Here is a 13,632-nt window from a genome sequence, read left to right as displayed (position 1 = left end):
ACAATTGATACTGATGGATAGCACATAGGAATTTATTTGTACCAAGTGTTAGTCCAGATCCCCTATTATAGATGCAAATTTGAAATGGGGAACCAAATGGAAACTTAATTTCCCCAAATAGTTAACTGTAACACTAAGGTTTAATATCTTCGGAATGATTTAGTATTATAAACAAAAAGGAATTTGGGGGACATGTATTAGTAATATAAAAAAGACATAAAGCAGGACTTACATTTTTGTAAAGATAATAAATTAAAGATATGATATAATATGAAAAACTAACTATTAAGCTTTCTAGCACCTTTCTTGCAAAGGTTCAGAGAATTTCCTGTGAATTCTCTCTTGTGCTTGTTCCTCATGATATTTTCACTTCATTCTCTTAATTCTTTTTTTTCCAGGAGGCATCTCCTCTCAATCTTGGATATCCTCAAATGCTCTGCATTTTTAATTGCTATTACTATTTCTTTCTTGTCAGCAGATTCCCTCTAGTATTACTCTCCATTCTCTTTATCTCTAAACCTAATTTATATTGAAACTAGAATCTTTCAGACCAGCCTCCTTTTAGAAATTATTTAAATTCTTTGATTCATTATTTTAATGTCTTCTCTTATCAGCTTTCTTTTTATCAGTCTTCCCTGAATATTACTCCTTTTGTAGTGTGCAAAAGGCACTCTCTACTAAAAATTACTTTCTTTTTTTATATGGACTCCTGTTACACAAGGTTGACTTGAACAACATCATTTTGCATTAACATCAGTAAAATACAATTTAACCAAAACCCCACAGTAAATTTAATAAGTTATTTGCCCATTTATAAGAAATTTCCTTTGGAACTAATTGCCTCCTGTAACGTTGTTTCACCTAACATCATGTTTTCCTGGAATTAGTTAAGGTGTTGGTACTTTTTATGAGGCATAGATGTTAATTAATCTTATTTTCCTTCTAATTTTCACCTAGTACTTGATTTTCTTTCCTTGTGCTACCTCCTGAAATTATCTCAGGGACCACCTAATCTGAGAGTTCTTAACCTGGGATCCATGAACACCTAAGGTGGATAGATTTTAAGGGGTCAGTGATCTCCAAAGGGAAAAATTACATTATCTTTATTTTAATATAAATAAATGTATTTCCTACTGGGTCTATACCCTGAAGAGATCATAAAAAGGGTAAAAACATCACTTGTACAAAAATATTCATAGCAGCCCTGTTTGAGATGGCAAAGAATTGGAAATTGAGTGAGTCCGTCAATTAGGGAATGGCTGAACAAATTGTGTTATATGTATGTTATGGAACACTATTGTTCTATTAGAAACCAGGAGGGATAGGAATTCAGGGAAGCCTGGAAGGATTTGCATGAACTGATGCTGAATGAGATGAGTAGAACCAGAAGAACATTGTACACCATGACAGCAACAAGGGGGTGATGATCAGTCTTAATGGACTTGCTCATTCCATCAGTGCAACAATCAGGCACAATCTTGGGGTATCTGTGATGGAGAATACCATCTGTATTCAGAGAAAGAATTGTGGTGTTTGAACAAAGAGCAAAGACTATTAGCTTCAATTAAAAAAAACTATTATCATGTAATTTTGCTATCTCTTAGACTTTATTTTTTTTCTTTAAGGATATGATCTCTCTCTCATCACATTCACCTTAGATCAATGTATACCATGGGAACAATGTAAAGATTAACAGACTTCCTTCTGTGGGAGGTGGGGGGAGAGGGGAGGGAATCGAGATTAGGGGAAATATTGGAAAATTGAAAATAAATAAATGTGTTTCCTTTATAATCTTATGTATTTTATTTTATGTATTTTAAAACTTTATTCTAAGTAGGGGGTAGGGAGTCCATTGTCTTTACCAAACTGGTAAAGAGGACCATGACACATAAAAGGTGAAGAAGAATCCCTGATCCTAACCTTATTTATCTTCCTAGTTTCTGGTAGTCATATCATTTTCTATCCATGAGTCTTGGCAACCTCTTCATCTTTTATAGATGGAAAAGCAGAAGCATAGCAAAGTGTTTGACAATATTCAAGCCAGATTCAGGTCCAGCCCACTCATGGACACCTGCCTCATTCTTTACTCTATTGTTCTAAATGTAGCTTCCTCAAATTTTAGTTTTTGCAGTGGTATGTAGTAGATGTGATCTTCAGTCAGCAAGCTAGGATAAGATGCTATTTATGTCCTACATTCCACTATTAAACCAGAAAGCGTGATTTGATTTATTTTAATTCAAATTTAGAATTGGAAATTAGAATTTTTTGAATGATTTCATATATACCAATAAGATACAATTAAATTGGCTATTAAGTTATGCTTAAATTGAGTTTTGGTGGGACATCGTTACTCTGGCAACAAAGAGAAATTGTCTTTGTTCTTTTTAAATTTGTCTCATTTCCCATATAGTTTTTTAAAAAATCTGTTTTCTAATAGTGTTTTTAATCTCACAGATGCCGACTTGACAGTGACAGAACCCAGCAGCTCTGATAGCCGGGGGGAGAGAACTGACCTCTATGCAAATGCTGATGAGGCCCTCCTTGGAGCAGAAGCTAGCTACCTGGCTCAGCCCCTCACCCCAGAGAAGGAAGATGCACTGCACCAGGCTACAGCTGTTGCTAATTTGCGGGCGGCTCTCATGAGTAAGAACAGCTTGCTGTCTCTCAAAGCAGATATGCTAGGAGATGATAGCTCTCTGCTGTTTGAGTACTTGCCCAAAGGCACACATTCATTATCTCGTAAGTTTATAAATATATATATATATATATTTCCATATTCTTCTTTGTTTTTAAAAGCTATATTGAAAATTTCATAGGAGATGATATTTATTAAATTCAGTATGCTGTTGAGAGTGAACACGCTTGTGTTCCTTCTAAGGTCAAGATTAAGTAATTAGTTGTTCCATATGTTTAAATGTTGGGTTTTTAAAAATAAGATCACAGGAAAAAGCTTATTTGTTGAAAACTTAGGGAAAAAAAACCTATAACTTAATTTTTTTGAAGGAAAGAGTTTAGCTATTCCATTTTCTGATTATTGCCAAGAACATTAATTACCATAGACTAATTATTTTGAAGATTAGTAATATTTAAAATCTTCAAACTTGAAGTTTAATACTTTTGAAGGCACCTGTCAAACTTTATTTAAAATGTGGTTAGATATAAAAATGTAACAAACTACCTTGAAAAATTTTAACATTCTAAGAAGTTGAGAACTATATAGATATAATAGAATATAAATTCTCAAAGGTTTTGTGCTCCCTCTGCTGGTTCTCTGTTGCTGCCAAATTGTTCAGATTCTAAGGAAATATGAGAGAATGTTTGAAAAGCAGTTTTTAAATAGAACCAATGTGGAAGTGCTATATATTTATATTTACTTTTATTTCAAGAGAGAATACTGGTTACAAATGTGTTATGTATGAGATTTTTTTTAGTTGACTTGAATGAGTTAGATGAATTCTGGATGTACAGAAGAATTAATAAACTGTTTTGGGAATCAAGGGCAACATTAATATGAGTAAAAATGATGCTATAAGGGAATTCATTGTATGGTTTTCTTTCCATTTAGTGATTGCATATTCTAAAGCAGATACTCTCCTCTCTATTTGTTGAGAGATTCAAGACTATTTAGTTTATGGTCATTGTATTACATCAACCTTATTTTTCTCAAGTCTTCATTCACTTTGGTATAATTGATTACTTCCTTATTGTGATGTTCTTAAAGCATTAAAATGGTAGACTGACACAACTGCCTTTGGGTAAACTTATTCATTCTGTACTTTCTCCTGTGTCAGATTTTTCTAAAGGTTTTTATGGCATCATGTGTAAAGTAACTTTTTTAAATGGCTTAAAAAATCATCACTGCCTTGTATGTTTTTTCACATTTGGATGATGGATATTAAGTGGCAAGTTGGGGTATAAGAGTGAATCAGATTTATCAATGTGCTCAGTGCTAAGAAAAGGAAAAGAACAGAATATGTTACTATTTGATTTGTAAAGATCACTTTGATCATTTTAAGTGTATCTGATATGCTTGCATCTGCTCAGAATATAAAGAAGCAGGGGATGCCTGAAGTCTTAAGCATTTCTCTATACCTTACAAAATAAAAGTGACTTTCTACCTTTATTTTATGAATGAATTTTTTGATATGTATGAATCATATAGATTTATTTTTTTCAACTGGAATAATGAAGGTTGATGAGGGGGTTACCCATCATTTTTACCCTGAGTAAAGATTCTAATAATGTATCTTTTAAAAATTTTCACTAATAGTTTAGGATTTTAAATCTCTCTCCAACTTTGTTGTAAATAAGACTAAGAGTTATTCTTTTGAATTTTTAGTTTGTGGGTATAAAAGAAAATTGTAGTTCCCTTGAATAAAGAATTGGCAAATCATCTTGTATATTTTCCTTAAAGTTTTTGCAATATGTTTGTTGTCATCAGTGTTTGGATTTTAAAGGATCCTGAATATTAGCAGTGATCAGGAAGGTAGATGGAAAGTATTCCAATCATATGGAATATCTAAAAAAGGTGGAAACTAAGAAATCTTACAAATAGAGCAGTTTTAGGCTTTACATAAGCAGAAACTTAACTGAAGTAAGAATGACCTGCTTTAGATAATGGTGGCTTCCCTCTCTTTGGAGGCCTGCAAACAAAGGCTGGAAAGGAGAACCCTATACAGGCACGGTTTGGACTCTATAATATTCCGAATCCCTTTCAACACTAAGATCTCATAAATTAGAGAGAGCATTAGGGCTTTTTGTTTGTTTTGGCTAGTAGAAAAGATAAGACACTTTGTAAAATGACAGGGAGGTTAAAGGAAATTAAATCAGATAGCCTTGATCTCTAGAGATTTCCCTAGTTAATTCTACCAAATAGATCACCTTTTCACTTAGTGAAATTCATTTTTCCTTCAAAGTGATTTCTCTACAAATTTTTTTTAGTTTTTTTTTTTTTTTTTGCAAGGCAAATGGGGTTAAGTGGCTTGCCCAAGGCCACATAGCTAGGTAATTATTAAGTGTCTGAGGTCAGATTTGAACTCAGGTATTCCTGACTCCAGGGCTGGTGCTCTATCCACTGCGCCACCTAGCTGCCCCCATCTCTACAAATTTTTAATGATGTTTGATTTAAGAGCATAGTTATAGTATGGTATTTTAGACTCATTTGTATGTTTGAATCAAATGTTTTAAAACAAATTAATACAAATGGTCTTATGTCTTGCATATATGTATATAAATACTTATTTGATTACCATTTTTCTCAATAGATCTTAAGATTTTTAAGAAGCATGGGGCCAAAGAGCAGCTAGATAGTGAAGTAGATAGAGCCCTGGCCCTAGATACAGAAGGAACTGAATTCAAATCCAGTCTCAGACATTTAATAATTACCTAGCTATGTGACCTTAGGCAAGACACTTAAGCCCATTGCCATGCCAAAGAAGAAGAAGAAGAAGAAGAAGAAGAAGAAGAAGAAGAAGAAGAAGAAGAAGAAGAAGAAGAAGAAGAAGAAGAAGAAGAAGAAGGAAGAAGAAGAAGAAGAAAAAGAAGAAGAAGAAGAAGAAGGAAGAAGAAGAAGAAGAAAAAGAAGAAGAAGAAGAAGAAGGAAGAAGGAAGAAGAAAAAGAAGAAGAAGAAAAAGAAGAAGGAAGAAGAAAAAGAAGAAGAAGGAAGAAGAAAAAGAAGAAGAAGAAGAAGAAAAAGAAGAAGAAGAAGGAAGAAGAAAAAGAAGGAAGAAGAAGAAGAAGAAGAAGAAGAGGGCCTCTGTTGTGCTTAGTGCAGGATGTTGCAAATAGGGTGCATTCAAAAAAATCTCATTCAACTCTGCCTTCATCCTTTGGAAAGCTGGAGTACATGAATAGATTTATATTATTTAACTAAATTAAATCATAAGGGTCTCAAATTAATGATCAGGCATTTTTCTAAAAGTACAGAATTTAGATTGTACTTGCCATAGTACTGTTTTGATAACTAGCAGTTATATTCCCAGGCTAATCTGTGAAAATCTACTTAACCCATAATATAATCTTTAATACTTAGAGTATTATCCTAAATTTTGCTTCCATAGAGAACTGTTTTAGCAGCAAAGAAAAGATTTTATCTTTTTAAACAATTTTAATTTAATTATTTATTTAAATTTAACATCCTTTTTTTAAATTTTGAGTTCAAAATTCTTTAACACCTATTTTCCCCTACCCACTGAGAAAGCAAGCAGTTTATTAATTATATATGTGAAATTATGTGAAATTGCATAAAACATATTTTTAGATTAGTCATAGAATAAAAAATAAAAAGTGAGAAAATTAGACTTAAATTTATAGAGTTCATGAATCCTTAAGAATTGTATTAGATCACTGTATTGATAAGAATAGATAAGTCTTTTGCATTTGTTCATCATTACAACTTTGCTATTATTGTGTACAATGATATCCTGGTTTTGCTCATTTCACTTTGCATCAGTTCATATAAGTCCTTCTGTGTTTTTCTGAAACCGTTCCCCTCTCCATTTCTTATAGCATAGTAATAATATTCTATCACATAGGCTGCAACTTGTTTGAACATTCCTCAATTGTTGGGCATCCCTTTAATCTCCAGTTCCTTGCCACCACAAAAAGAGCTGCTATAAACAGACAAACAAAAATTAATAAATGAATGGACAAACTTTTCCATTTTCTCTGAAATACCTAATCTTCGTATTGCTGGGTCAGAAGGGATTAACAGTTTTATAGTCCTTTGGATCCAAATTGTTGTCTAGAATGGTTAGATCAGTTCACAACACCAAAAATTCATTAGTGTACCCATTAATGAATCTGTCATTCCTGTCATTCCCTCCATCATTTGTCCTTTCTGTTGGATGTGAGGCTACTGCCTCAGAGTTATTTTAAAAATGTTTACATTTCTGTAATCACTAGTATTTTAGAGTATTTTTAATATGACTATAAATATCTGATTTCTTCTTCATATCCTTTGACCATTTATCACTAGTAGAGAATGGTTACTATTTTTATAATTTGATTCATTTTGCTTTGTATTTGAGAAATGAGGCAGAGAACTTTGCTGTAAAAATTTTATATTATTTTAATGTCTTTGGTACTTTTTAGTAAAATATAGTTTCCCTGATATCTGAAAAAGATATTTTCTTTATCTCTTTTTGTTTGGGAAAGGCTCTAGGTAAAATTTATCTTTCACTTCAGCTCATCAAACTTTTTATGCTCCACTTCTTTCACTGGGAACCTCTTCCCTTGATATCATTGCTTTCATGTTGCTCAAAGCAGTACCTGCTAATACTTATTTTATCCTCAAAAAATGTGTCCTCCAAAATTATTAGTTTTCTTCTCCCCCAAATTTTGCAATCTCTTTAAAAACTAATTTCACAGAAGTATCTTGAAGAAAGAAGTTTGATAAAATTATTTTACATGTATAAATGACTAATAGCCCTATAACTTTCTAGAATTATTTGCATTTTCTAAGAAAATGATTATTAACTGAAAGAATACTTAATAGACTTTCAGGAAGTCTAACAAAAATAAACTAGAAAAAATTCAGGGAATATAATGAGTGAAATAGTTGAAGGTACAGTTCTCCCTAAATTTGCCTTTATTAGTTCCTTTAAGTTCTTTTTTATAATTTCTTCTCATTCTCTGTTTCTGTGCCTATAAGTTCTCCAAAAATTCTGATTTTTTTCTTCATGACAGTTCTCAGAAGTGTGTTTGTGTGTGTGTTTGTGTGTGTGTGTGTGTGTGAGAGAGAGAGAGAGAGAGAGAGAGAGAGAGAGAGAGAGAGAGAGAGAGAGAGAGAGAGAGAACAAAGGCAGCTATTTATTTGTTATATATGGTTAATTTGTAAAACAAGAACCATTGCCTATATTGATTTACAAGATTTGGGGGGAAGACATTCTTATTAAACTTATTGTCCTTTGAAAATATACTTCCTTAAATCATCCTGCATTAAGAAGGTATTAAAGAACAGAAGAATCAATCATCTTTCAGAAAGTATAGAAATAGTTTGGGTAAGTTGTATGTAGTTTTCTGTATTGAAAAGTGTCATAGACTATTAGAGTTTTTATACATCTTTCAGCTTTCATTTAAATAGCCCTTAGCTTGTCATTTTTTTCTTCATTTCTTTATTGATTCTTAGAATTTCAGCATTAAAAGAGACTTAAGAGAGGTCATGGAGCTGAATCCATATCTGAACAGTAAAGCGTTCCTTCTGTATCCATAACAAGTTGTTATCCAGACTTTGATTGATGACTCTAAAGGAGGAGGTAATTCTCTCCCTAGGCAACTCATTCTATTTTGGGATAACCCTAGTTATTAGGACATTTTTATCAATTATCATTATAAAATTATCAATTATTATTGTCAATTAAAATGATATTGGGGGCAGATAGGTGGCATAGTGGATAGAGCACCAGCCCTGGAGTCAGGAGTACCTGAGTTCAGATCCAGTCTCAGACATTTAATAAGTGCCTAGCTGTGTGACCTTGGGCAAGTCACTTAACCCCATTGCCATAAATAAACAAATAAATAAATAGATAGATAGATAAATAGATAAATAGTTTTTTAAGGTGATGTTGTGTTGGAGCCACAGGTGAGCATTATATGCAGGTGGAACCAAAAGTGGACAAGTAGTCCTGAAAAGGGCTTTAGCAAACCTTCACATAGAAGTACTCCCTGAACACCTATACACCCCAAATTTCTGTGTGTGTGTAGTTATTGATTATCCATTCTATTTTCATTCAAACTCTATGTTTAGGGAAAAAGCAAACAACAAAATAACACAAGATAATTAGATTTAGAATAAGTATAATATAAACTGGGTCTTAGATGGTGTGGTAGAAATAATACTGAACTATTTATTGATCAGGAGATATTTACTTTAGTCCCAGTTCTGCTATTCACTCACTAGTTCCTCAGGCAAGTCGATTCAACTTCTACATTTCAATTTCCTCATCTAAAAAAAAATTATAGTTTAGGATAGTTAGTTTCTGAGTCCCTTGTATCACCAAGTTTTACAGTTGTGATTCTTTAAAAAAAAATTTATTGGATCTTTTGACTAATTCCCTTCTTCCAGTGGAACAATTTTTTTTCAACTTGAAAAACAAATTCTTTAGTAGAAAACAAATTCATCAGTAGATATCAACATAGTCTGGCAAAACAAATTTCATTAGCCATGTCAGAAAGCAATTTAAGTTGAGTGATACATTTTATCTTCATTCTTGTGGACTCATTTTATCAGTGCATTCATTACCCATTTCCCAATAGTAAGCTATTCCCTAAATCTCCAATTTTTGGCTACCATGAAAAGAGCTGCTGTAAATATTTTGGCCCATAGATTTCTCTCCTCTCTTTGATATCATAGTTTGTGCAAGTTTGGTAACTCTCTGGACCTAGTTCCAAATTGCTGGAATTCTGATTCTGATAAAATTCCTTGATTCATTTTTATTTATTTGACTTATAGACATGTCTTAGTCCTCCTATTTTTATAATTTGAGTTCTCTATTTCTGAAAAGGAGTTGTCCTATTATTTTCAATAAATGAGTTTTAATAGTTGGCAGTCTGTTTTGCAAGCTAACCTATGAGCAGTAAAATTTAATTTCAAAGTAGTCTAAACACTTCAGTTAGTTTGCATAATGTCAGTTTTCTTTGTCTCATGTGTATATGGACATATATATATATATATATTTGTGTGTCTGTGTGTGTGTGTGTGTGTGTGTGTAACTGTAAGAGAAGAGTTTTAGAAATTGACAATGAAATTAGTTTGGGGGTTTTATCACATTTTCCAAAGTCAAGCAGAGTTCTAGTTTTTATAGTTGATAGTATGGTTGAACTGAAAGAAGACTTTACTTTCATGTGTAAAGATCTGATTCTTAAGATTTGGTGAGTTCATTGAGTCTCAGTGAATCTGAGTTTGGTGTTTGGTGTTTTTGAGTTGTGTAATCTTAGCTATTAATGCAATTTATATGTTAATAGTTTTGTTGAAGTATTACATGAAAAAACATCATGAGAATTTTTCTCATTCAGGCTTAACAGTAAATATTTTGTTTCTAAAGAATTTGCTATGGATAGCATTGTTTTAGGTAAACCTACCTTCCTTGGGTTATTCAGTTTTATTGTATTTATATATTCATATATAATATCAATATGGAATTATAGATAGAAGGTTGGAGTAAAGAAGGACCTCTAAGTCTGACACAGACTGTTTAATCTTGGGGGAATAGTTCTTCACTTCTCAGTGATCCCATGCAACTCTTTAAGACTTTAGGTTTAAAAACAGCTGTTGATTTGCACTGATGACAGGGATTTTTTCACCAAGAATTCCCTACCCTAAAATCACAGTTCCAGTTAGAGGGAAAACAATTCTCACATCACTGAGGGTAAAAGGAGGGTTGTATCCTTTAAAGAGTTTCATTATTACATTGCATTTTAATGGAAACTTCCTAAAGAATTGTATATTAGGACAATGCCAACCCTATAATATAGCAAAAAATTGTTTCAGTCCTGTTGAATACCATTATCTTGCATCTCAAAATTTAAGTGTTTTCAATAATGAATTTGGTATTCCTTAAAATATGTTAATCCTTAAAATAATGTTGTATGGTATCAGGTTAATAAAATCAAGGCACATATAATCTTGCTCTTCCTGTCAGAATACTCTAGCCCTAATGAGTTTATAAACAGACAGTCAGAAAAACACTAAGGGTAAGGAGGAAAAGATGGATTGCATTATTGTAACATAAACTGTCTGTCTATACCAACTTTATAAGATGAGGATTTAAATAGTTTAATTTAGATAACAGTAAAGTATATGACAAATGGCATTAATAGTACAGAGCAACTGCATATTTAGAATTCAACTCAGAATCATTCAGAGAATTTTTAGGAACTGCTGTAGTGAGGTTGTTTTATGGGTAAGCACAATGACTTGGTTGTTGTAGTCAAAGGTCAGTGGTTTACTTAATAACTGAAAACAGCAACAGATCATCAGTTACTAAACCTACTATAAGAAGATCTTATAATTTATCCTTTAATTTGATTATGTTGATTTCCATCAGCTGACATCCTAACCTTCAGAAGTCAATATTAAAAACATACTTTTAGTGGAAACATTCAGGCAAGGAATAAAGCTCCAGGCCTAGAGTCTGTAAGACTTGAGTTCAAATCCAGCCTTGGATACTTACTAGCTGTGTAACCCAGGACAAGCCATTTAACCCTATTTGCCTCAGTTTCCTCATCTGTAAGATGGCAAATCATGTCAGTATCTTTGCCAAGAAAATCCAAAATGAGGTCATGAAGATTTGAACACAACTGAAATAACTGGACAACATAGTAGAAACACTACAAAATACTACCTTTCTTCTTAAAAATATGTTTAAAAATGAATTCTATGTATGTATGTATGTGTAATGGTCATTTGGGGAATCTTGTCATGAGTTAAATTATAGTAAAATCAAGAAGTTTCTGAGACCAAGCAATAGTTTGGTTTTATGTAACAAACTAAAAAGGTATGTTATAAGAAAATGAATTCAGACATTGGAGATCCTTAGGTACTTTTATGGTGGGCAGAATATTTCTAGGATAACATGAATAAGAATCACACAGGTTGAGGAAGCATGTTGGGGAAAAATCAACCATATTAATAAAATCACAGATAATGTATAACTGGTATTGATATAAAATAGTAGGATATCAGGGCAAAACCCTAGCTATACAAAGCCCTCTGAGAAGTTAATAATTGGTTGGAAAAAAAATTTGACAGTTTAGATAGTGATTGGTTCATGGATTCATTTTTTTTTAATTGTTTTTCTAAAAATGTAAGCATTTCTCAAAACATTTATAGGAAGAAGAGAGAGAGAGAGAGAGAGAGAGAGAGAGAGAGAGAGAGAGAGAGAGTGAGTTGGAAAATGTATCTGATTTTCCTGTCTTAATTGGATATGAAAATATACTAAATTCACTTTTGTCCTGTAGAGGGAAAAATTTCTAAAGGCTTTATCAAGGATTTTTCATATCAGTAGTATAATTCTAGATATAGTTGGTTAAGAAAACCAGCAAAGCAGTTACACCATTTGTGTGTGGGAGCTCCCTTCTCTCAATCCTCTTTTCTTCTTCAAGACATCAAAAAAACAACATGAGTATTTAGAAATGATTTCTGGATAAAATCCTTTTGGATGTGTGAGCAGCAGATGTGTTTTTGTTTGTTTAGAGTTGGGAAAATTTTGTCTGTTACCATTTTAAAAATAAATCTAGAAATAATAGCTTTTATACTAGCATTATAAAGCAATTTTCTGTACAACATAATTTAATAGATATTTCAGGGTATTTACAGCTGAATTTCAGGTGAACATATTTGAAATACTGTAAAAGGTGATTTTCCTAAAATCAAGAAAAATAATTGTACTCATGTTTTCCAATGCTGTGCAACTTTCTGTGCTATAACTCTCTTTAGTGACCATTTTGCTGCTGTGAGAGAGAAACCCCCAATCCAGACAACCTATGCAGAGACAACTGACATTTTGGGTGGGCAAGCTGATTAAAGTAATCCAAAACCCCACCTCCAACAAAAACCCTGGCATCAGTGCACTGCTGTGCTCCCTCCCACTGAAAGAAGATAAAACTACAAGTGCTCATTCAGTGCCTTTCAGGGCCTTTAAAAAAAAAAACCACCAGCTGGTGCTAGTTCACGTGGGTGAGACTCGTTTCCTGTGTTCCCCAGGGCCTGGCACCAACTTGAATCGTTCATGGGGCGAATTTGATAGCAAAATGGAAGCATCGTCTCCCCAGCTGCCTTCATCACACCTTTCCAATCAGAGCCCCCCTGGGATCTACCATTCTGGTGAAATGTCACCAGAAACTATGATCAAGGGAGAAATGCCTCCTTCAGCTCAGGTAAGAGTAAAAAGATAGCCATGGTTTTAAGTACTGGGTTTCTTTTACAGGTTGAGTACAGACTTATCTATGGCTATATAGTTTGGTATTTATTTGACTAGCAAATTTTAACTGTATAGCATCAGATTAAACATATTAAAACCATTACTTGAATATATGTTCTTTGAATTTTAAAGTAATGTTTTAAATTATATTATCTTATTACACATCTAACCCCTCTTCACCTCTCTTTTCTACATCTTAAATCAGGTTCTAGTAGAAATCATAGCCATGGTTCTGTATTTTGAATGGTTAATTATACTAGTATGTGATTTGAAATTGAATTGATCCTTAATATTTGTGTAATTTTTAAAATTTGCCTTGAACTTAAACTGAGAAGAAAGATTCTTTCACCAATGTAAAATATGTGTGGAGCAATGGATGAAATTATTACATAATAAATTAAAATCTCACCTCTTTAAAATAAATTATAATTGGATATTTTAAGGCATTTTTACAGAGACAGGATAGTTTTATGTTTCTAACAAATCAGCCTTTATTTGTGATCTGCTGTACCCCATGGAGGGGTTACCATCTGCCAGACCATGGCACAACACAGTTTACAAAGACAGCTTTCATTTATAAGATAAATGTTAAGCAGATACTTTAAGTAAAGGAACTCACAAAGTGGGAGTTCTTATTAGATGGTATACCCCAGAAAAAAATACCTTTTTTCAAAAAAAAAAAGGTTAATGGCATAATTATGATCTTAAAAA

General features: G+C 32.6%; 1 protein-coding gene across 6 annotated transcripts in view; it reads left to right on the top strand.

Annotated features, from left to right (window-relative positions):
* ZBTB46 (zinc finger and BTB domain containing 46) overlaps positions 1 to 13,632 on the top strand; it is a 159,011-nt gene that overhangs the window by 106,479 nt on the left and 38,900 nt on the right. For 4 of the 6 annotated variants that reach the window (XM_074210510.1, XM_074210506.1, XM_074210507.1 and 1 more), the window contains 2 exons: positions 2,455 to 2,739; positions 12,705 to 12,877. In XM_074210510.1, coding sequence (XP_074066611.1) covers positions 2,455 to 2,739; positions 12,705 to 12,877 — 458 coding nt within the window. The remainder of the gene's footprint in view (positions 1 to 2,454; positions 2,740 to 12,704; positions 12,878 to 13,632) is intronic. The other 2 variants (XM_074210509.1, XM_074210508.1) reach the window with 1 other exon arrangement.

Source organism: Macrotis lagotis, chromosome 1 (assembly GCF_037893015.1).
Source record: "Macrotis lagotis isolate mMagLag1 chromosome 1, bilby.v1.9.chrom.fasta, whole genome shotgun sequence".
Classification (NCBI taxonomy): domain Eukaryota; kingdom Metazoa; phylum Chordata; class Mammalia; order Peramelemorphia; family Peramelidae; genus Macrotis; species Macrotis lagotis.
Note: the sequence above shows the minus strand (reverse complement) of the source record. Positions and strands in the feature narration are given on the sequence as shown.